This window comes from Orbicella faveolata, unplaced genomic scaffold (genome assembly GCF_042242905.1).
Source record: "Orbicella faveolata isolate gen_17 unplaced genomic scaffold, um_ofav_v1 contig_47, whole genome shotgun sequence".
In the NCBI taxonomy this organism is placed as follows: Eukaryota; Metazoa; Cnidaria; class Anthozoa; order Scleractinia; family Merulinidae; genus Orbicella; species Orbicella faveolata.
This window is the reverse complement of record NW_028301577.1, coordinates 12,499,064-12,521,500: the sequence shown is the minus strand read 5'-3', so window position 1 is coordinate 12,521,500 and position 22,437 is coordinate 12,499,064. Positions and strand designations below refer to the sequence as shown.

Sequence of the window (22,437 nt, the reverse complement as noted above, 5' to 3'; positions counted from 1 at the left end):
ACATGGAGGCCTTATTTCGACTCTATAACTGCTGTTAAATCTGTTTGGTGCATATCTATTTATGACTTTGTTTTACCTGTCAGCAACATCTGCTAACATCATAGAAAAGAATTTTCCCAGTTGTGAGTGTGCTTGCACCAAATTTCAACTTTTGTACGCTGTATGGCTGCATCGAATTCATTTAGACTGTTGTATTTCTTCTTGCAATAGAAATAAATAAGCAGTTTTTCTCTTTGTTTGATACTTGTTTACCTAAAAAATAATATCTATTATCTATCCTCGTGCCAATGTGATAGATTGATATTTTATCAGTTGCCACCTTTACTCAGTTATTTCATCAGAAATACCAATTTAGAGGCTTTATTATGTAAATTTCGAGAGATATTACCCAATTGCCTAAACGCAACTCACGTCCCAGTGAAATGACTCGTATTACCTTTTTTGGTCCGAATTGAAGTTTTCTTGGCCCCCAAACAAGGGTACTAAAATTACGGCTGACAAACAGCTTAATTGAAGTCCACCTTAGTCTACCCTGCAGCTGTCTCCTCGGGATCGCTGAAATGATTAGTAACCTCATTGCCAGAAAAAGAACATGCTAGATTTGGAAGCTTTCAGCGGAGAAATGAAACATTTTCCTCTCTTGCGTCACAAGTCACGTTTAGTCCATTAAGAGACTAGTCGGTCGCATTTGGGGTGGTCAGCTGATCATGTGACAGGAACCTGATGCCTGACGTTTTTTTTGTCCCTGACATGATTATGTAACACGAGCGAATCGAAGATAAAGCTTAAAGACCTCTGGAAGCTCGTTTAAAGTTACGTAATCCCTTTAAATGATTAACTTTCTTTTATTCTTTAAGTGTTCATCGCGAGATGCTTTTTGCTTAATACTTAGATTCACCAAAAATTATCGTGTCTCTTCACGATCAGTGTGATTTTTTACTCAAACAATTCGCCGTCCAGTACACAACACTGTGGCTCCCTTTAAATTGTAATGATCATTATCAGTCAGAAAGTTATGACATGTTGCAACAGCCCGGATTACCCACAGACAAGAAAATTTTAGATTGTATCTTAAAGATCTTCCTCCATTTTATTGTTCAATCAACAATTCGGCTGAAAAGTGTTGGGAAATTTTGAACTTTCTATACCGGAAACAAACAATTTTAAATAAATAAGAGGTTGTTGCTGGGTTGACGAAAAATGGTGTTGTTTATCATTTTTGTTTTTCACTTTCGTCATTACAGTTGCCAATGTGATTTTCGCGCGATTTCTCAACTCCCTAAATCTAGATTGTGTAAGCGCAGCGGTGACGTTAATGTCTCATTGTTTCTCAAAAGTATAAGTATTGCTTACTCTTTCCGTTTTTCTCGGTGTGTGCTTAAACTCGACAAACGAGAGATTAGGAACCATTTTCGAAGTTATTGCACTTAGGATCTTTTTTACCAGTAGAATGTCTGAAACTGTCCTCTACTCAGATATCGTTAAAGGCTTTGGGCCTAAACTGAGACCTGCTGGTATGGAACTAGACTAAAAAAAATGTTGAAATACAACCGGTAAGTCCAGCCGATTCACGCTCTCATTTCATTATAGTGTTTCTTTGATGATATTTCGTTTGGGACCTTTGCGTTCTTTGCTGATGTAAGATTATCATAGTCCTTGTGACGTTTAATATTTTCTTTGTTACCTTTCATCAGGAATTCCCTGAGAGATTACCAAAATCGTGTCAAAAAGGAATGGAAAGCGAAAGAATTGCGGTAGGTCTCAACCGATTTACCCTTTGTTATTTTCTAATATTCGTTAAAGTTTTTTTTAAAGCTACGACTAAGTAATCTTTCTTCTTTTGTATAGAAATCGTGGATGTATATTTTCCAGTTTGAAGAGGAAGAAGATGTCATGCAGAAAGCCATTGCTTTGTCGTTAGCCGTCGACAAGACGAAAGTAGACAGTGTCCCTGCTGTAGAGGTAACACTAAAAAATGTGTTGTTATAATAAGCGCATGAAGCAACAGTTTCAACTTTTTTAACACTGGCATTTTGGACGAATGAGCGTAACCCGATAATTGTATTTGCCGCAATGCTCTTGTTCCGTAATGCTCTTGATTTGGGCCGCGTCGCACCATCTATGGTGACTTCAAACATTGTTTATTTTTTGCGGAGTAAAAACAGGCCAAAAATATCTCAGGTTCCAGATTTTAGCGGTGATCGCATCAAATCAACATGTTTCAACCAAACTTTGCTGATTGACATAGATGTTAATCACACAGCCATTTAAAAAGACTAAAAAAACATCTCCTGCACAAATTATGCAACAATGGCTACTTAGCCTCCTTATATTTTTTTAGTTCTTTTTTTCCCCTCTGGGTTGATGCGTGCGTTACTTAGTTTGGGTCTATACTCCAAGTTTACAATTGTGATCAAAGGAGATGGCTCAGGCCATCTGTTTTCTAAGTTGCTGTCAATAATGTTAGCCAGAGTGCGAGTCATAAACAATTGAAGACAATCACCGCTCATATTCCTCGCTTCCAGTAAAATAACTGTAAAAGAGTCATATGGGCTGAATAAAACGGGATTTCGTCCCATCGTGCTGAACTAGACTATCCAACCAAAGTTATTCCCCGCTGTAATTCTACTCATACATGTTGCATAATGTAACAGTTCAATGGTTAAAAATAAAAATAGAAAGTGTTGGTTGTGCCGAAAAAAGCTTCCGCAGCAGGACTTCTTCTTCAGTGGCGCAAAATTAGCAACCTTCTAAAATTCGTCAAGTTTTTGAACCTGGGAGTCGCGGCTTATTTTACGCTGGTTGCTGACAGATTTATAGTTATGCACACTACAGTCGAACCTACTATTAAGCGGCCAGATATCAAAGTCCAGAAATTATTGTCAGTAACATGCTGTAAATGAAACTCTTATTTTAATTTTAATGCACGTAGTTTGATTGAATATTTTGATTTTAATGCTGTAAAGAGCAGACTTTACGCAGACTTTACGCAGGCTACCGGCATTGTAGTTGCTTTTAATAAAGTTCTCATAAGGTAACCCAATCGTAGTCGCTAAACAGCGGCATATTGCAACGAAATTAGGAATCAATGTCTAATCTCAACGTTTCTGAAAAATGTTTCTCTACATACCAAACCGATCCTTGTAATAGTTATTTGTCTTTCTGCATACGAAAAATTTGAAAGAATTAACAGCATTTTATCGCTATCGACAGGCCCCGGCCTGTAATCTGACTCCATCGTTCCGACTAAATGATGATGAAAGATTTGAGGCTTTGCTGGATGCATTTGTAAGTTTAAACTTGGTCTTGCCACCTGTCTATGCTTCTCCAAAGAAAGAACCTAAAACCGCCCATCCAAGCATAAGAAACCCAGATAGGATACCATTCGCTTGGAGACCTCCGAAAGCTCCCAATGGACTGTGGGACTGCAGCAAGGATTTTGAAGGTATAATACATAGGATAACGTAACAATGCTTCAATCCACCCATCGACCCGCACAAAAAATATTGAGTTAGTATCTACTGATGAGACTAGTTGGGCGAGACTTTCCTGGTTCGTATAATGTTCACAATTAATGTTGCACCCATCTTAAAGTGCACCTAACCCCCAAAATTTTTTTCGCTAGAACGAATCTACTTATTATTTGAAATAGTTCTGCGAAAAAATTTTTGAATTCCGTTAAATCCTCGATTTTCTGTGCCACGACGAAATCTCGAAAATAGCTCCAAAACACCGCCATTTTGTTTCACGACCGAGTTTGAGGAGAATGGGTCCAGCGGCGCTTGTGACGTCTACCCAGGAAGGTTGGATATCTCATTTCCTCTCATTTCCTTCAGGATGGTGCAATACACATTCGAAAAGTGCGCAGAAACGCCTTCCAGAGGTGCTATCGGCTGTTGCAGCAATATTCCAGATTTAAAGAAAGATATACTGTACAATTTACTGACGATGATCGGCTAATGGTACAATAAAGACGTAAACGATGGTTGATTTTGTCGAACCGAAACAAGCGAACTGAATCTGTGAGAACCATTGAAGAACTCTCACTGGAATTTGTTCCGCAGACTTTCGAACGCTATTTTCATAAATTTTTCTGCTTAAAGCTAACCAGCAATTTGTAGAAATACTACCTACAACCTATATCTTCCAATCCCGCAGTATTTATAACATAACCGGCAAAGTTGTGTGATCCGGTCATGATCAAGAAGCGTTATACTGATATGTAAATAGATCGCAACTGTACGCCGCTAACCAACACTTATTTCTCTTTCGATTTAGATGAAAGTCGAAGATTAATACTCTAGAATCACATGATAACAAAATTTTTAGACTCACAGAGTTTTTCGAAGGTTTGGAAATCAGCAGTGCGACAAAGATTCTGTGCAATAGCGTCGAAAATATGACCGCGTAACATTATCTGCGGACCGCTTAGGGAACACATCCTTTTCGCTTATCCGACGAATTTCACTGCAAACTTTGAGAACAATTTACATTGGTTATTTGGAGTTACGATTTAAGACGTGTGACAATGTGAAATCGGTAATTGTATGAAATGTTTCCTTCCGCCTTGCTTCCCGCAGCTTCAAAAATACAGGTCCAAACAATACGATTTTCAATCGATCGAAGCCAAGGTTTTGGAGGTCATCAAGTCTCGAAAACTGCAACACGTACGTCGCTCTTATAAAAATGAAGCATTCAACTGAAAGTAAAACACAAACTGGATTTAACAGAACCTTGACAAAATGCATTCTCGGTAAGGGCAAATGTAAACGGGCTATAAACACGCGTGGGAATCTTATGTTTAGTTGACGAAATTACCATCCAAAGCAGTCCGTGAGTTTTCTTTCCTGCTTTTCGTTTGCCTGCTCCTCCACTTCGTATCTAGCTTTCCATTCCTAATATACAAGCAGCTCGTACGCAAAGACGTCTTCCCCGTCGTCGCTTGAAATATTGTAAATTGCTCTCAAAGCTCTAAGCAGTTAGTTCACAGTTGTCGAACGTGCTCGATCGAAGTTTATTTCGGAGCCTTCCGAATCGAAACTTAACTCTGACTCCAGTGACGAAAAAGAAATGATTCTGAGACAAAACTTGGACGTTTTAGTCCCAAAATACATCGGAACGATTAGTTTTGCGTTCTATTTTCTCGAGCAAATACAGAGAGTTGACTGAGGCGCTATTGTGTTTGGTTCCTGGGTAGACGTCATCAGGTACCGCCGCCCCAGACTCCCTAAAACGCGGTCGTGAAACACTTAATCGCGACTTTGAAAGGGCATAGAAAATCGAGGATTCAACCAAATTCAAAAATTTCTTCGCCCAAATGCTTCAAAGAAAGTCTAGATTTGTTTTAGCGAAAAAAAAATTTGGGGTTAGGTGCACTTTAAGGCCTGTTCACAAGGACTTCGGGCAGTTGGTGGGGTAACCAATCTATCCATACAATATTTCTTTTCATCTTGATCACGTTCACATGTTACGTGGGGTACTCCACCAGGGCGGGTTAGTCCGGGTAACCCGCTTCGGTGGGGTGAATTTTCTCCATTTGAAAACTGCTTAGTGGGGTAACTCGCCTAATCGGGCTAACCAAATCACTGTCAGACACGGCAGAACAACATGACTGCTAACCGCTACGAGCGTTGTGAGTTATTTCGACGATTTCACCTCCAGAACCACCAAAACGTTGATGAAATTAACAGTCCTGGCGACAATTTAAGCGTTAAGTCGGATAATCAGGTTAACCAGCGGAATCAAAGTTTTACTTGCCACAACTATATTGAAGCAAAAAGCAGCTGTTTATGGGCGTGCTTAGTGAACGCGCGATTCCATTTTGAACCTCACCCCGCGTCGCTGGGGACAGGTATTCATTTACCACGGGTGAAGGTGAGGTACCAAGGTGAGGTACCTCACCTCCCCTGGGTCCCCCGCTTCCATGTGGACATGTCTTTAGATGTGAATGGCTCATGGTCTGTTGTGGAATCGTAAGAGTATGAAGAACATTACGGGTAGCAGACGTTTTGAAAAAGTTGGCGACAATGTGCTGCTACTCTGTCTGGAATGTAGGGTAGCTTTAAAATCGTGGATAAGCATATGATGTACACATTAAAACAATTAGTTTTTTAACTTATTTCTTTCGACGACCTATTGGATAGTCTTGACAACTATAGGCTGACCGACAGTTAATTTAATTCGCGATGTCTTGAAAAAGCCCAGCGGAGGTTAGAAAACCGATGCACAGGGGGAGCATTCCCCGATCAACCACCAATAATTAACCGAATTGCACTCTCAAATTAAGGCAACTTTTCCGTAGCTTTTAAAATTAAAGCGTCGAAAGACCGAAGAACGGTGCGTGAAGGAAACGACCATTACCAGACCTTTTTTTACTTGTACGCTAAAAATATTCTTAAACAAAAATTTTGAATTACTCCCAGCCACAACTGAACTGGATCAATTACTCATAGTAATTGTTATAACATTAATGAAGTTTCCTTTCCTGTCACGACAGATATTTACGGCTCGTTAAAACAATGCACCAAAAGACCAGGAAATGGATGCGCTTTAAAGCTTTTTAGTGGCGATGAAGTTGATGTCACCATTGACCCAAACTCTCTCACGCTTGAAGAACATTTCTTTGACAAAGGCTCCACATCCCGTGTGCATAAAGGAACCTTACGAGATAGTAATGGCCAATTTAATACTATATGCGCAAAAGAAGTTTTAGTTTCCTTACGAGGTCGCTACAAACTGAAAGTAAAAAAAGAAGTTGAGAATATCGTCACTTTAAATCATCCAAATGTCCTTTTGCATTATGGCTTAGACTTTGTTCGATCAATACTTGTAACTGAATATGTCGAGAAAATAATTGAATTTGATGGTAGCGAAGAACGCATACACAATACTAGACAACTACTGGATATTAAGGAAGAAGAAATTTCATGGCGTCTGCAAGTGGAGATAGCAAAGCAAGCAGCCGAGGGTGTGAGTTATCTTCACTGCCGGGGGATTATTCACGCTGACATCAAAGCCGGTGATGTTTTTCCGGGAGGCGGGAATGAAAAGGACAAATGGCTAGTGAAATTGGACGATTTCGGAGAATGTCTTTTTGAGTTTATGCAATTCACGAGTACTCAGGTTTCCAGCCTACAAAGCTCTCCGAATAAGAAAGGGGTCCGTAGAGCAACGACAGCGTTTTTGGCGCCCGAGAGAACAGACCCAGCTCAGAATCGAAGCCGAACGTTGCAATTGACATTTATGCTTTTTCTATGTTCCTTGTCGAACTCACTCTTCCAAAACGAATTCATCCGTTTGATGGCGACTTGCCCCCAAATTCTGTGTTAGTGGAAGCTGCAGCTAGGGGAATAAGACCGACGTTGCCTTTAAGCGTTTGGTTTGGTTTAAGCGTAAAATTGAAAGTTTAATTGTTTTGTTGAGATTATTGGGGAATTAATATTTTAATAAGTAAAAACGTTTGTTATGTTTAATTAATAGGGGTCGCTGTAGCACGTGTTCTTTTCAACAGACAGACCTCCCAAGTACATGCGACAGCATTCAGACACATCTTTCAAGGAACGACCAGTCGATGCCCAGCATTTGACAACGGCAAAAAGCTCTTACGCATCACTGTCGATTTTTCAGATGCCGAGGCAAAAGGCCTTCGGGATGTTCTTGGTCGAAATTTTGCGGACAAGATACTTAGAGGTTGCAAGGTACATATTTCAAATTAGTCTTAGAATTATTTAACTCCATGTTTAGTCCTAGGGGAAAGTAAGGGTGCAAACGAAGATGAAAATTACTACTATACTATGGTGGAGTGTCCGTTCAGGAATATCCTCAGAAACAATTGCCAACCAAAAGTGACCGTGAAAATACTAAATTATCGGAGGCCCTTCCACTGTTATAGTTGAAGTACTCCAGCCATTTAGCGTCTTCTCCAACGCATTAAACACCAAAACGGACGAAAAATGCAATTTTGAAGTGATATATCTAAAATTGTTTTGGCAGGTACACTGGAAGAGGTCAGTAATGAAAGTTAGTACCAGAGTGTGCGACACAGCTTCATCTATAAGAGCTTTCCGTCTGCTGGCAGATAAAGTTGCCACGTCCAATTCGAAGGATGAGGTTTACAAAATCTTTAATGTACTTGCCGGAGATCTAAACATCACAACTGTAAAACACCTTCTTCCAGATGACATGACAGACCTAGAGAATGATAACTGGAAAAAGCTGCACAATTGGAAAAGGTGGTGGACAAGGGAGGAGCACTTGAGTAAGTTAATTTTATTTTCTTCAAATTCCCCATGATGCCACAAACGCCTTTAAGTTAACGCTTTAAGTTATAATTGAAAGTCATTTGCCGTTGACAGTAATAACAGTTAGGCGTGCATCTTCATCATCGTGTTTATTTTTCTTCCACCATCCTTTCACGAGTTAGGTAGGGTTGTAGTCTAATATTAACCGTTACTCTATGCTTCTTTATAGAAATGTTCACAACTGCTTTTACAGAGATGGAGGCCTGTAACTGGTCAGCGTGTCCTGACACAACAAATTCTGTCGAACATATCAATAAAGATTCAATTCCAGCAAAGGAGTATAAGAACATCTATCGATGTGACAAGCTTGCTGCAGCCAAAAGGTTGGCTGTTTTAAGTAATGTCACGATGAGCTACGCAAGCAAGCAAGAGGACAGTAGGCAAGAAAGAGCAGCAAGAAAAAGGAAGTGGAGGAGGAGCTTGGGGAAACTCGGGGATCATGATGATCATAACGCCAAATTTGAGGGCAATTGAACAAATTCCCTTTGAGTTATAACTCTTTAAAGTGCCTGCTTCAAGCGAAAAAATTTATTCGAGAAAACAACGCTTCGCAAACAAATTCCGCCCACAAACGCCTTCAACTGAGTCCTCAGATAATTGAGCCAATCAGTGCAGGGAAAGTTTACTACCGTTAACCTCCTGGTAAAATCTTCGCGCGAATCTCCAAAATACCCTTGTGTTTCGCAATGCGCTCAAGAGGCCGAAAAAAGCCGAAGGAGGAGAAATAATTTTTCTGTAGCTCGGTTTTTCTTGAAGCTGGTCTGGCAAAATGGGGAAGACTAAAGAGGATACCAACGCTAGAGTGGCTGGGCGAAGAAAACAAACAAAAGAAAGCGCCGTGGAGCAACTGTTTGTGGTCAACTTTGCATGGATAATATTTCAAATGGTCTCATTGAGTCCGACGATTCGTCGATGTCGGACTCATCAGGAGAGTCTCTGTCAACATCCCTGTTATTGCTGTCAAGTTCCAAAATTTTTACAGAACCTTTTTTTTCTCTTACCACGAATTTTTTTATACGATAGCTATAGCTTTATCCGCGTGGCGAACGTTTGCTTCTTCACTCATTGATGTATTTTCATTCGTTCTTCGGTGTTTTCGCTTTTTCGAACTGGTTTATGTTTTTAACGTGGTCTATGTTTACTTCTAACTTAATAGAGTTACACCTAATACCAAGAGTGCTTCGTAGTCGGAACAACAAGGCTGATCAACTGAGAAGTCAATTCGTGACATCCGTACAGGTAATTCCCGCGAAAATCGTCTCGGTTGATTGCATACGCGCCATAGCGCTGTCAATCAAAAGGTAAATTTTTACTTCCGGCGAAAACGAAAAACCACCATTTCTCCGCCAATATTTAGCCTTTTTCAAGATTTTTTTTCAGAAATTTAAGATTAATCTTCGACCACTACTTTGACCCAAAAAGCCAAATTTGAAGAAAATTGCCGACCCGAAGGTATACTGTAACCTTAATTTAAAACGTCACGTCTAAGAGCTGTACAAGCTCGTTCAAAATACGTACCTGTATTTTGAACACGTTGACAAGTAAAGTCGGTTGATAAGTAAAGTCACGTATCAACTGGACTTGTTGGCAATATTAGGAACTCTTTGAACAAAGTTACTGTTGTTGACAATCTTACGTTGGGGGAGGAGGGGAGGGGTGGAGACCTTTGTGTGCGAAAGAATCACACACTGCTCGAATGCGTTAGTGCTGAAATCGCGATACAAACGCAGTCAAATTGCAGTATAGACGTCCACAATTCCAACGCCTAATGAAACTGTGCTAATTCCAAAAATAGTTAAACCTCGCATACTCTATGACCTTGATTGACAACCAAGTAAAACCAGAAACCTATGAAAGAAAAAGGGTTTTTTCTCCCTCGTACGAACCGCTCAAAACAGCTCTAAGGCAAAATTATTTGTCTTCGTTCGCTTTGATTCTTTTTGCATTGTTTTGTCGATGGAAAATTGAAAATGAAAACAATGTCCATATCCTGGAATTCCACAATACCGTTTTTAACGATATGTGACGTTTCCAAAACAGAATGTCTAGATCCTTCATATCATTTGACTTTAAGTTAGTTTGGCAAAGCGAACGTCAGAGAAAGTAGCCTACAAGTCTTGAAACCTTTTGAAATGTTTTTTTCCCAAATACTGTTACCCGAATCATGAGCGGTTCAGTTGCCCGAAAAATTTCACAATTTCCTCAACTAGGTGGGGGGGGGGGGGGGGAGGGGGTGGGGGGGAGAGAGAGGTGGCTACCGTCCCAAATTTGCGAATTTACAAATTTCATCAAATTTTACTTCATTCGGCACAGGGAAAACTGAATTCATTTGTTATGTTCGTTTGACATGTTTGAAAGTTAAAATCATGCTTTATGAAAGAGCCACAACTGTTGGCGTGCATGCTATAAGGCGGTGCATCGAAAAGCTGTGGCTGGTTGCTATAGCAACCATTTTCGATAAGATCCTCAAAAAATAGATTTTTCAAGGGCACAAACCAACTCTTTTAAGGTAGCTCGCAACGGTTTCTAGCACGTTTCAGCACTTGTACTATTTCAGTTGACACCACAGTAATGGTATCAAAAAATGCCCAATCATTGGTGAACGTAACAAGTTATAGTCATTTTCCTGACATTACAAGTTACCAAAGCAACAGTACAAGCTGATGAAAAACCCTTAATGTTACCTGATATAAAGACGAGGCAAGTGACCACCATTTTTAACTTGGAAAAAAGTAGTTTTCATGCAAGTTGCAGATGTGGTTCACTCCTTCACTTCTTAATTCGCACACTCCTTTGTTTCCTTTTTGAACTTTTCGGCAATGCAGAGCTCTAGTTGGCTCATTGACAATGGAGCTTTGCTTCCGGTTCCTGGTTAGAGATCAATTTTAAAGTTAAAATGTATCCTTTATAGTTAGATTTATCGGTGGAAATATTAATAACGATTCAAAGAAAAAGAAATAACACGTGAGCCCGCACATCACCCGCTGACAGCTCCGGATTTGTGGCCATCAACAAATTGATGAGCTGTAAGAATTTTCGAATGACCAAAACCTTCATAGAAGATTTTAAACTGGAAAAGGGCTGGAGAATTGAGGAGAATGCGAAGGCCGCGTTTCGCTATAACTATGGTACTATTAATAAATATGGGCATGGCGAAATGATATAAGACATTACACTCACTTTTCCTGGGAGTGGTCCCACGACCTATGAATTACGAAGCATTGACCCAATCCATCTCACCAAGTCAACACACAGTTTAACAAGTCTTAAAGTAGTGGAAAGAGTAGTTCGGCGGGATAACGAGTCTCCTGTTTACCAATTGAAATGCTGAATTATTGACCGACCGCAGCACACATAAGGGCTGGGAGTTCTGCAGTCACTGATATCGACTTGGAAAGGGGAGGAAAAAAAAAAAGGAAAAACATCATAACAAATCTTACAACATCAGCAAAATGGGTTGTTTTTAGCGGGGCACCATCCTCGGAGACCCAGAGGCAGTTAGTGGGGCGGGGAAAAGTCTAAACGGGCGAGAAAAAAAATCCGAATTTTTTCTCTCGCCCGTTTAGACTTTTCCCCGCCCCACTAACTGCCCCTGGGGCTCCGAGGATGGCGGGGCACCCGTCCAAGTACTAACCCCGCTGAACTGGGCTTAACTTTGGTGACTGGACGAGACACGGTTCATTCGTTGTGGTTACCGTCTCAGACAAGTTGTTTTCAGGGTGTCACATCGCCTTATGTATTCTGATACCACTGCGTTTTACACTATTTCTTAATAATACCAATGTAGTTTCACTTTTCTCCTCTCTAACTCGATGTATACATGACGTTGGCCAATAAAGTGGATAGTCTAAGTATATTATTGCAAAATAAAGCTGCCAAAATCGTCCTCGAAGAGCCTAAACATTTGTCTGCTACCGAGGCGCTTGAGCAGCTTGGCTGGGACAACATGACGAGAAGTACAACGTGTCATCGCTTGATATTGATATTTAAAGCTTTGAACGGCTTCGTTGACCGGGTTTTTAATTTTAGCACTTTAAAGACATTCATAATTACAACACGAGCAGTAACAAGATTTTTAAGCCTAAACAACATCGCTCCTGGGGCCAGAACCGTTTTGTCTACGATGCCATTAATGATTGGAACTTTTTTCCAGATGGAATTAGGAACAGTTCCAACATTTTTACTTTCAAAGGACACCTTAAGAGTATTTATTAATAGTTTTATTTTATAATTTATACATTCGTATCTTTAACTTTGCGAAAGTAGAATAGCTTTGTTTTTAGACTTTAACTTGTAGCTTATTTCGTATGGAGGGCCCCTCTGAAAACCACATATGTGACCTGGGCTATCGGTTTAAATATCGTTATTATTATTATTTTTTAACGACACTCATGCACGCAATGAGCTTGGGATACCTACATCTGTTCTATCTGTTTATAAGGAATAATTAAAATAGGATCAACATGTGAAACCTACACATCGCAAGAGGCCACTCCCTTTATTAAAGAAATCACATCATGATCACCAAAAAGCAAAAGTACACTATTCCGTTTTAAGCTCGGATTGTTACACCTCTCGTGACAATCAGTTGGTTTTCTTGCTGTAGAGCTAAAAGTATTTCATACAAACATTTTCTTAAAAATATTATTCTAGCAACAATCTAAATTGGGGTTAAATGCCTAAATATATTCCACTGCAGGACTTTCCACAATGGTGTATACAACAGACCAACTGAACTTTTTTCGAATTTGTTACATCGCCTTTAACTTGGTTCCTCAAGCACTACGACAAGTCTTCAAGCAAGAATGGGATTTCTTTTACAAAACAACGCCTGGAGAATGGAAGATACGCCAAAGAATGGCTTAGACTTTAATAATAACGAGTCTCGAAGAAGCCGTTCGAAGAATGCGCGATATCTGGCGACAACACAGAATGGTAAAACGGCAGAGTGGGACTGTAGCTGTTTGTTTTTCGCGATTCTGTTCTCAGATAGCATTGGCACAACTCTGAGTGCAGCCACCAGGAAAGAAGTCGATAATCTTCGTCAAGTCCGAAATGATATTGCTCATATCAGTAAGGCGAAGCTTACAGATGCTGAGTTCTTGAATTATGTTGGAAGAGTGTTGTCGGCGTTCAACTCTTTGAGTCTTCCGGTCAATGATATAGACGAGGTTAAAAATCAGACTAGCTTTCCCACGACAGTAGTAAACAACTTAATGGCACAGGATTCCAATCTCCAAACAGAACTGAATAAAGTCAAATCTGGTTTGCAAGTTGCACAAGACACGATACAAAGAAAGGAAGAGCAGGTTGAATGTCTTTCGCAAGAAATTAATTCCAAAGTCAAGTCTTTCTGTAATCTCAGTTTCAAGCCATCTCACGAAATTGTCAAACGGTTAAATGACGTCAGAAGGATTATGACAACAATGCAAGAGCTTGGCGATAGAAGTAACGGAGCGGTCAGTGCCATTTATTTGTCCGGTAATCCTGGATGTGGTAAAACTCAAATTGCTCGTCAAATTGGGCAAGAGTTCTTTACAAGCGCATCAGATGAAAGTGAAGGCTTAACATTCGTTGCAACCCTGAATGCAGAAACCCTTGAAACGCTTGCTGATTCGTACATCCCCCTGGCTAAACAGTTGGGAATTACCGAATACAGCTTGACTAACCTGGCTACCACGAAAGAAAAAAGCCACAAGGAAACAATTAAGAGTGCCTGCCTGTAAAAATCAGACAAATTCTTAATTTCGCGGCAAGGGTCGAAAATTCGATTTCGCTCATATTCTTATGGTAGATTGGCTAGGGTATGACAAAAACTACTGGATACTTTTTTGGGGAAAATATCCTTTTATTTCAAAGAAATATGCAAATTACCAGATTCCGTTAAAATCGTCATTTGACACACCATTTTGTTAAGCAAGTTTGAGAGCCTCGCATGCAAAACTACATCATTCTTCCGTCTTTAAAACACTCAAATATTTTTGTGCAATGTTTAAATGTGTACTGGGTTGATTTTAGGGAAAGTTGCGTTGTCGTTTTGGGTGCAAAATAATTAAATTTCGAAGACATGTATTTCATTCACTTAAAAGTACTTCGTGAATATAATTAATTTTCACCATGTGCAAAACCTTCAAATAGATCAAGCTTCTGGTGGTTGAATTGCAGAAGGATGGTCTACAGATTCCTGTAAAAATTTCTTTGGGCAAATGATTGTGAGCAACGCGAGAGCTTTTCAAAGTACGTCAAAAATGCAAACATTTGGCCATCCGTCGTCAAATTTCAATTTACGGGTTAGACGTATATTTTAGCATGCGCCACATGACTCGACCTATATTAAGTTGAAATAGACACAGAGCTGATAATTTCGAAATGTTCTAACCTCATTTGCTGTAAAAAGTAGGTCCAAAGCCGATTTGACGTGTTTCTCTCACCATTCGTCGCACATGAAGCAGAAGTTTGCTTTTGTTTACATAACGTCCGATGTACATCGCCAACTGTCAACTTATTTAACGGTCGAATACCATGAATCTGTGACCCTCTTTCGACACATATGATCACCACTGCATCTAAGTCAAAAACGGCTAAGTCATTTGTAGATAGTTGCTCGCTTTGCACAACACCACACTATTACGTTTGATCATCATGGTTTGATGGCTTGAATCCTTGCTTGAAGCGGTTCCTTGTTCGTCACGCAATGCTGTCATCCCATTTTAGGGGGTAGGGGTAGGACAATTCCTATCCTAATACGTAAGGCTTCGTAAGGCTTAGAGTCATTGGGAGCACACAATCGTGTTGAGTAGGAAGAGATTGAATTAAGAAACAAAAAGAATGAATAGTTTACCATTGCCCCTGTTGTTATATTTTACTCGACCATCGCTACCTACATGCCCTGCGTAATACTGTAACGCTAAACTCATACCTAGGTCTTTTCGCGCTATGCAATTATTTTTGGTTTATACATGTAATACAGTGGGCTACCCTCGAGGAAATGGGTGGTGACCGCTTAATGGGGCTAGCCGCTCAAATAGAGGTTGGTGTACCTTGAATATTTAATTTTTCACCATCTTTCTGCGCTTATGAACATCACTGCATCTAAGTCTAAAACGGCTGAGTCATTTGTAGATAGTTGCTTGCTTTACGCTTCCCCAAAATATTGCGTTTGATCGATTGCTGACCATTGTTGATAAACGTGTCGGCGCAGCACAATCTTACAGCCGTTATTTGTTCGTCACGCAATGCTGTCACGGCATACGCTGCACATTATAATCTATTTTGTATAGAGTACTCTCAGGATAACTGAAACAATTTAATCATTGTTCATCTGTTTGTTCATATATATAATAATATGTGTATATTTATATAATCGTGTTCCATAGTGTACGTGGAGTCGGTCCAAATCACGTTTGCTGTACGTTCTGACGTTTCAGACAACAGCTGATAAAGCTAGTGCCTGTACTCACTAGAATTTTAAGAAAATCGCCATAAACGAATTATAGATCAGTGAAGCAAGAACTACCTGAAATAAAAATAGGAAATCACAACGTGTCTAATTCGTGAGAAAAACAGACTAAATAGCCCTAGCCCTGGCCATGCCATTTTATTTGGCGTATTTTGTTTGCTTGGTGGCGAGGCATTGGTATGTAACAGAAAATAGTGGACTGTTGTCAATACAGTCCAAAATTATCGTCAGTAAAATATTGTAAATAAAACACCTATTGACCGATTACCTCCGCGGCCACCATTTGGTCATTCCGATAAGGGTTTCATTATTGTCTTTACCCCTATTAAGCGGTCACCCAAAATTTAAGAACTTTGTTTTGGAAAGGGCGATGACAGATAAGAGTCTGAAACTGAAGTGCATGACGAGTGATAATTCAAACACACGTCTATCATGATTGTCTTGAATTGACTCCATGTTCGCCAAGAAATTTATAGCCCGACAGTGAAAAATTAAATATTCAAGGTACACCAACCTCTATTTAAGCGGCTAGCCCCATTAAGCGGTCACCACCCATTTCCCCGAGGTTAGCCCACTGTATTACATGTATAAACCAAAAATAATTGCATAGCGTGAAAAGACCTAGGTATGAGTTTAGCGTTACAGTATTACGCAGGGCATGTAGGTAGCGGTGGTCGAGTAAAATATAACAACAGGGGCAATGGTAAACTATTCATTCTTTTCATTTCTTAATTCAATCTCTTCCAACTCAACACGATTGTGTGCTCCCAGTGATTCCAAACCTTACAGAGCCTTACCCCTACCCCCTAAAATGGGATGACAGCATTGCGTGACGAACAAGGAACCGCTTCAAGCAAGGATTCAAGCCATCAAACCATGATGATCAAACGTAATAGTTTGGTGTAGTGCAAAGCAAGCAACTATCTACAAATGACTTAGCCGTTTTTGACTTAGATGCAGTGGTGATCATATGTGTCGAAAGAGGGTCACAGATTCATGGTATTCGACCGTTAAATAAGTTGACAGTTGGCGATGTACATCGGACGTTATGTAAACAAAAGCAAACTTCTGCTTCATGTGCGACGAATGGTGAGAGAAACACGTCAAATCGGCTTTGGACCTGCCTTTTACAGCAAATGAGGTTAGAACATTTCGAAATTATCAGCTCTGTGTCTATTTCAACTTAATATAGGTCAAGTCATGTGGCGCATGCTAAAATATACGTCTAACCCGTAAATTGAAATTTGACGACGGTGGCCAAATGTTTGCATTTTTGACGTTCTTTGAAAAGCTCTCGCGTCGCTCACAATCATTTGCCCAAAGAAATTTTTACAGGAATCTATAGACCATCCTTCTGCAATTCAACCACCAGAAGCTTGATCTATTTGAAGGTTTCGCACATGGTGAAAATTAATTATATTCACGAAGTACTTTTAAGTGAATGAAATACATGTCTTCGAAATTTAATTATTTTGCACCCAAAACGACAACGCAACTTTCCCTAAAATCAACCCAGTACACATTTAAACATTGCACAAAAATATTTGAGTGTTTTAAAGACGGAAGAATGATGTAGTTTTGCATGCGAGGCTCTCAAACTTGCTTGATAAAGTGGTACGTCAAATGACGATTTTAACGGAATCTGGTAATTTGCATATGTCTTTGAAATAAAAGGATATTTTGCCAAAAAAACTACCCAGTAGTTTTTGTCATGCCCTAGCCTATCTACCATGAAAATATGAGCGAAATCGAATTTTCGACCCTTGCCGAGTTATTTTCCATTCCTATGGACAGGGACTCTTAAGCATCTCCAGCGCTTAATTTTGCCAAAGATTCAACAGTTCTCAAAGTGGTTGATAATAGCAGACAATGTTGTTGACCTGTCTTTGGTATGTGGGTACCTACCTCAGACCGCTTGTGAAGAGTGGGGTCACGGTCAGGTACTGATCACAACTCAAGATAGCAGTGCAATTCCCACAAATGCTCCTCATACCTACCATGAGTCACTCAGTGCAGGAATGCAGCCCGAGGACGCAGTAGAGCTATTGAAACAAGTATCGCAACTTTCCGAGAATGACGAGAAAGTTCAAAGGATTGCTGAGGTTCTTGAGTATCAGCCGCTAGCCTTGGCAGCCGCGGCGTTTTACATACAAACTGTTGCGAGTTGTGGTTCTCCAACCTATGGGTTGACAAATTACTTGGAAACACTTGTTAGCGGTAAGCGTGAGGCAACAGAAGAACCTCTTGCCAAAGGAAATCCAGCGTATTCCAAAACGATGACTACGGCAATCGAAATGGCAATAGATAGCACTTTGAAAATCGATGAAGTAATTCGACAGACATTTCTATTTTTCTCGCTATGTGGCTCCGACTCTCTCCCAGTTGAAGCAGCTGTTAACTTTGTCAAAGTTCGCTCTTCGGGACAGACTGAAGAATTAATCAGGGCAAAGATCTTAAAATCCTCCTTGATTACGAGTTTGTACAGTTAAGATGGAGCACCCGACTATGTAAGAATGCATAACGTTGTTTATGAAATTCTCAGGAAAATGTCAACGTTGGATTTTGAGATCACAGAGAAACTTGAGTGCATATCTGTAGCGATTCAGGTTTTTCACTCTCTTATTGAGTCGAAGCATTATCGTTTGTACGAAAGTGGGCACGTTTACGTAATGTTAGTAGGATTACCACCCATTGCAAGGCGCTGCATGAAATTCTTACAGACAATTTTACTGCAAAAGATATTTTGGAGTTAGTACCCGTTATCACTCCCGACAAGGTCATTTCGTGGCTTTGTTTAACTACCTATGTATGTCTTGACCTTAGCAATCCATCAAATGCAATTCTCTTTTCCACATCAGCCTGCGACTTTGCTCAATATGCAAGTAACACACGAGAGGGCGACTTGATGAAAGCAGATGTCTTTAATGCCCACGGGTCAACATTATCAATGATATGCCAGTATAAATCATCAATATCATACCACGAAGAGGCTAGCAAGGTTTATAAAGCAATTTACGGTGGACATCATCACAAAGTAGCACAAACTTATAACAACTTGGGAATTGTTTATAGCCATCTTGGACAGTACAATGAAGCAAAGCAATACTACGAGAAGGCACTGATCATAAGGAAAAAGATTTTCGGCGAGGAAGATGCCGATGTAGCAGCCAGCTATAACAACTTGGGAAGTCTTCATGCACATCTTGGACAGTACAATGAAGCAAAAGAATACCACAAGAAAGGACTGATCATCAGAAAAAAGATTTCTGGCGAGGAACATGCCGAAGTAGCAGTTAGCTATGACAACTTGGGAAGTCTTCATGCACATCTTGGACAGTACAATGAAGCAAAACAATACCACGAGAAGGCACTGATCATCAAGAAAAAGATTTTCGGCGAGGATCATGCCGATGTAGCAGCCAGCTATAACAACTTGGGAAGTCTTCATGTAGATCTTGGACAGTACAATAAAGCAAAACAATACTACAAGAAGGCACTGATCATCAGGGAAAAGATTTTCGGTGAGGAACATGCCGATGTAGGAGGCAGCTATAACAACTTGGGAAATGTTCATGCACATCTTGGACAGTACAATGAAGCAAAACAATACCACGAGAAGGCACTGATCATCAGCAAGAAGACTTTTGGCGAGGAACATGCCGATGTAGCCGCCAGCTATGGCAACTTGGGAAGCCTTCATGCATATCTTGGACAATACAATGAAGCAAAACAATACCACGAGAAGGCACTGATCATCAAGAAAAAGATTTACGGCGAGGAACATGCCAATTTATAATAAAGTTTCCATATAACGCGCGCTCTGATTGGCTGAAAGTGCGTGCTTTATCAGAGAACAGAGCACGGGTTGATGACGGTAAGTTGGCTTTCAAATTTTTGCGCCGGAATTTTGACAAATTTGCGCCAAATTAAACATCCCCTGTGATTCAGACAAACGCAATGGAAACGAGCTAGTTGTCTGTAGTAAATATGGCTCACAGAGACCATTGTTAAAACTGTACTAAAATAACAAGTTTTGCTAGATTCCCGCCGACAAAACACGTAACGAAATAAACAAATTCTCAACCTAAACAGTGCTTCGATAAAAGACATTATATTTGTTACGAAGGCAGAAATTATACTTAAGAAGTAAAACAATGATAGAAAACAACAATTGAAGTGTCTCTGTTTATGATGAGAAGCTTTATTTTTGTAAAAATGCTCAATTGCTCAAACAACACTTACATGCAGTGTAGTAACGCTCGTTCTCCGGTCATCTCAGCGAAGTGAACCGACGAGTGCTCAGTGCAAAGCTTGCTCTGATATTCTCTTCTGTGCTCGGAGTAGAACCAGTGGGAGCCGTTTAGTCTTTCTAACTTTTACGCTAGTTCGGGCAATCTTGCTGCATGCGGCTACAAGCCGTAAATAACTGTAGCTCCTTTCAAATTCAACTCGGCATTTCGCATTTTCATCCACAAGCTTTGAGCTTCGCGTTTCGTAATTTCCACTGGAAAAGTGCACGTTTCCATGGGCCACGATACGGCCGGATTCCTCTGGACTATAAACCTTCACCTGCCTTTAGATCCGTATTTAAAAATTAACTTCAAAGCGAACTTTGAAGGCATCGTTCTTCTCTCAAAAGCCGCTCAAACTACTCGAAACTGAAAGCTTAGCCGAAGTCCAGTTAGTGATTGACAGCTGTCGCTTCGTTAGCCAATCAAATTATTTGAACAATTCTAACAAGGATTGTGATTGGCTTATTTTAGCGTGCTTTATCAGAGAACAGTGCACGGGTGACGCCACTTTTGTTCGTTTGGAAAATAAAGTTTGGTTTGAAAATTCAGCCAAATGCGTGGGGAAATTATTAGATTCTTTATCATAAAACAAATAAAGAAGCCTCGAGTGTGCTCTGTTCTGTTGTAAAGCACTTAGGAAGCGGTAGAGCACTCAAGAAGTGGGGAAAAACACTCGACTTCGTCTCGTGTTTTCCCCTACACTTCTTTCGTGCTCTACCGCTTCCTGCGTGCTTTACAACAGAACAGAGCACAGTCGAGGCTTCTTTATTTGTTAAGTAGTCGCCAGCTATAACAACTTGGGAAGTGTTCATGGAGATCTTGGACAGTACAATGAAGCAAAAGCATACTACAAGAAAGGACTGATCATCAGCAAAAAGATTTTTGGCGAGGAACATGCCGATGTAGCAGCCAGCTATCACAACTTGGGAAGTCTTCATGGAGATCTTGGACAGTACAATGAAGCAAAACAATACCACGAGAAGGCACTGATCATCAGGAAAAAGATTTTCGGCGAGGAACATGCCGAGGTAACAGCCAGCTATAACAACTTGGGAAGTCTTCATGCACATCTTGGACAGTACAATGAAGCAAAACAATACTACGAGAAAGCACTGATCATCAAGAAAAAGATTTTCGGCGAGGAACATGCCAATGTAGCAGCCAGCTATGACAACTTGGGAAGTGTTCATGCACATCTTGGACAGTACAATGAAGCAAAACAATACCGTCCACGAGAAGGCGCTGATCATCAGGAAAAAAATGTTCAGTGAGGAACATGCCGATGTAGCCGCCAGGTATAACAACTTGGGAAGTGTTCATGCGGATCTTGGACAGTACAATGAAGCAAAACAGTACCACGAGAAGGCACTGACTATTAGGGAAAAGGTTTTCGGCGAGGAACATCCCCACCTAAAGGCAAGTTACCGCAACTTGAGAAATCTCCATTATTACCTCAGACAGCGTAACCAAACAAGGAGAAAGAATTGTATTTTATTGTAACAATTTTGAATGTAGAGCTTAAGTTGGCGTAAATTAGTTTACTAGGGTAATGGCGTGTGAGCGGAAATGGGCAGGAATTGGGCAGCTACGCTTCTCGCCTTTTAGCAAATTACTTTTCTCTTGAGGCACGAGAAGATCAAGCTAAGAATCAATACCACATACAGGCCTTATACCCAAGGTAACCCGTCTGAAGTAGTCTGCGATTAGGCGTTGTTTATTTGTTTTTCTCTTCCCTCGAAAAAAAGAAACGCTTCATCGCAGGTTACCTTTTACAATGGTACCCAGTTCGTCTGCGGATGTTAATTGCGCGATGCGTGTTCAGCCCAAGCAGTTTTCCACGTAAACATTTATTCTTGTTTTGTTTACAGGGCGAAGGGAAACCTCCAAGACTGTGCGGATGTCTCCTTTATTTGAATAAAGGAGCTTTAGCAACGCTACTTTTAGAAACTGTCTTTGATTTGGCGTTTGAAACTTTAGGCAATTCGGATATTTTCGTTTTTAAGACGTACGATCCGCCATTTTTGGGTGTAATTGCATCCTCCACGTCTCCTTCACGTAAAAATCCACACAACGCGCGAGTAACATTCTTGAAAGAAGTGGGTACCCTGTCCTACCTCGGGTACCCTGGGTATAAGTCCAATATGGGGGATTAACTCTCTTACCTTGATCTTCTCTTTTGTCTCTCGACCTCCCAAAAAAATAAAAAAGTACAACTGTAATATTAGGTGAGAGAGAGAAACTTATAACGGAACACATCAATCAAGGTTTAACCTCTCTAACTTGATATAAAAGATGAACTGAACGCGTTACAAACAAATTATATAGCCGTTACAGAATATAGGCGTGCAAATAAGAAGACTGTTTGGCAATAAAACAGATTAGAACT

General features: G+C 40.3%; 1 protein-coding gene and 1 pseudogene across 2 annotated transcripts in view; both read left to right on the top strand.

The window, feature by feature from the left end:
- Window positions 1-8,848, top strand: part of LOC110052301 (uncharacterized) — a 19,085-nt gene extending 10,237 nt beyond the window's left edge. The window contains exons 2-7 of the mRNA XM_089279856.1: window positions 1,695-1,754; window positions 1,849-1,962; window positions 3,151-3,445; window positions 7,480-7,697; window positions 7,993-8,257; window positions 8,470-8,848. Coding sequence (XP_089135982.1) covers window positions 1,695-1,754; window positions 1,849-1,962; window positions 3,151-3,445; window positions 7,480-7,697; window positions 7,993-8,257; window positions 8,470-8,774 — 1,257 coding nt within the window. The 3' untranslated portion in view covers window positions 8,775-8,848. The remainder of the gene's footprint in view (window positions 1-1,694; window positions 1,755-1,848; window positions 1,963-3,150; window positions 3,446-7,479; window positions 7,698-7,992; window positions 8,258-8,469) is intronic.
- The window catches only part of LOC149097203 (uncharacterized), a 24,054-nt pseudogene extending 1,617 nt beyond the window's left edge, over window positions 1-22,437 (top strand). The window contains exons 2-4 of the transcript XR_016204221.1: window positions 13,000-14,012; window positions 17,554-19,559; window positions 20,829-22,437. The product of XR_016204221.1 is annotated as an uncharacterized LOC149097203 (transcript). The remainder of the gene's footprint in view (window positions 1-12,999; window positions 14,013-17,553; window positions 19,560-20,828) is intronic.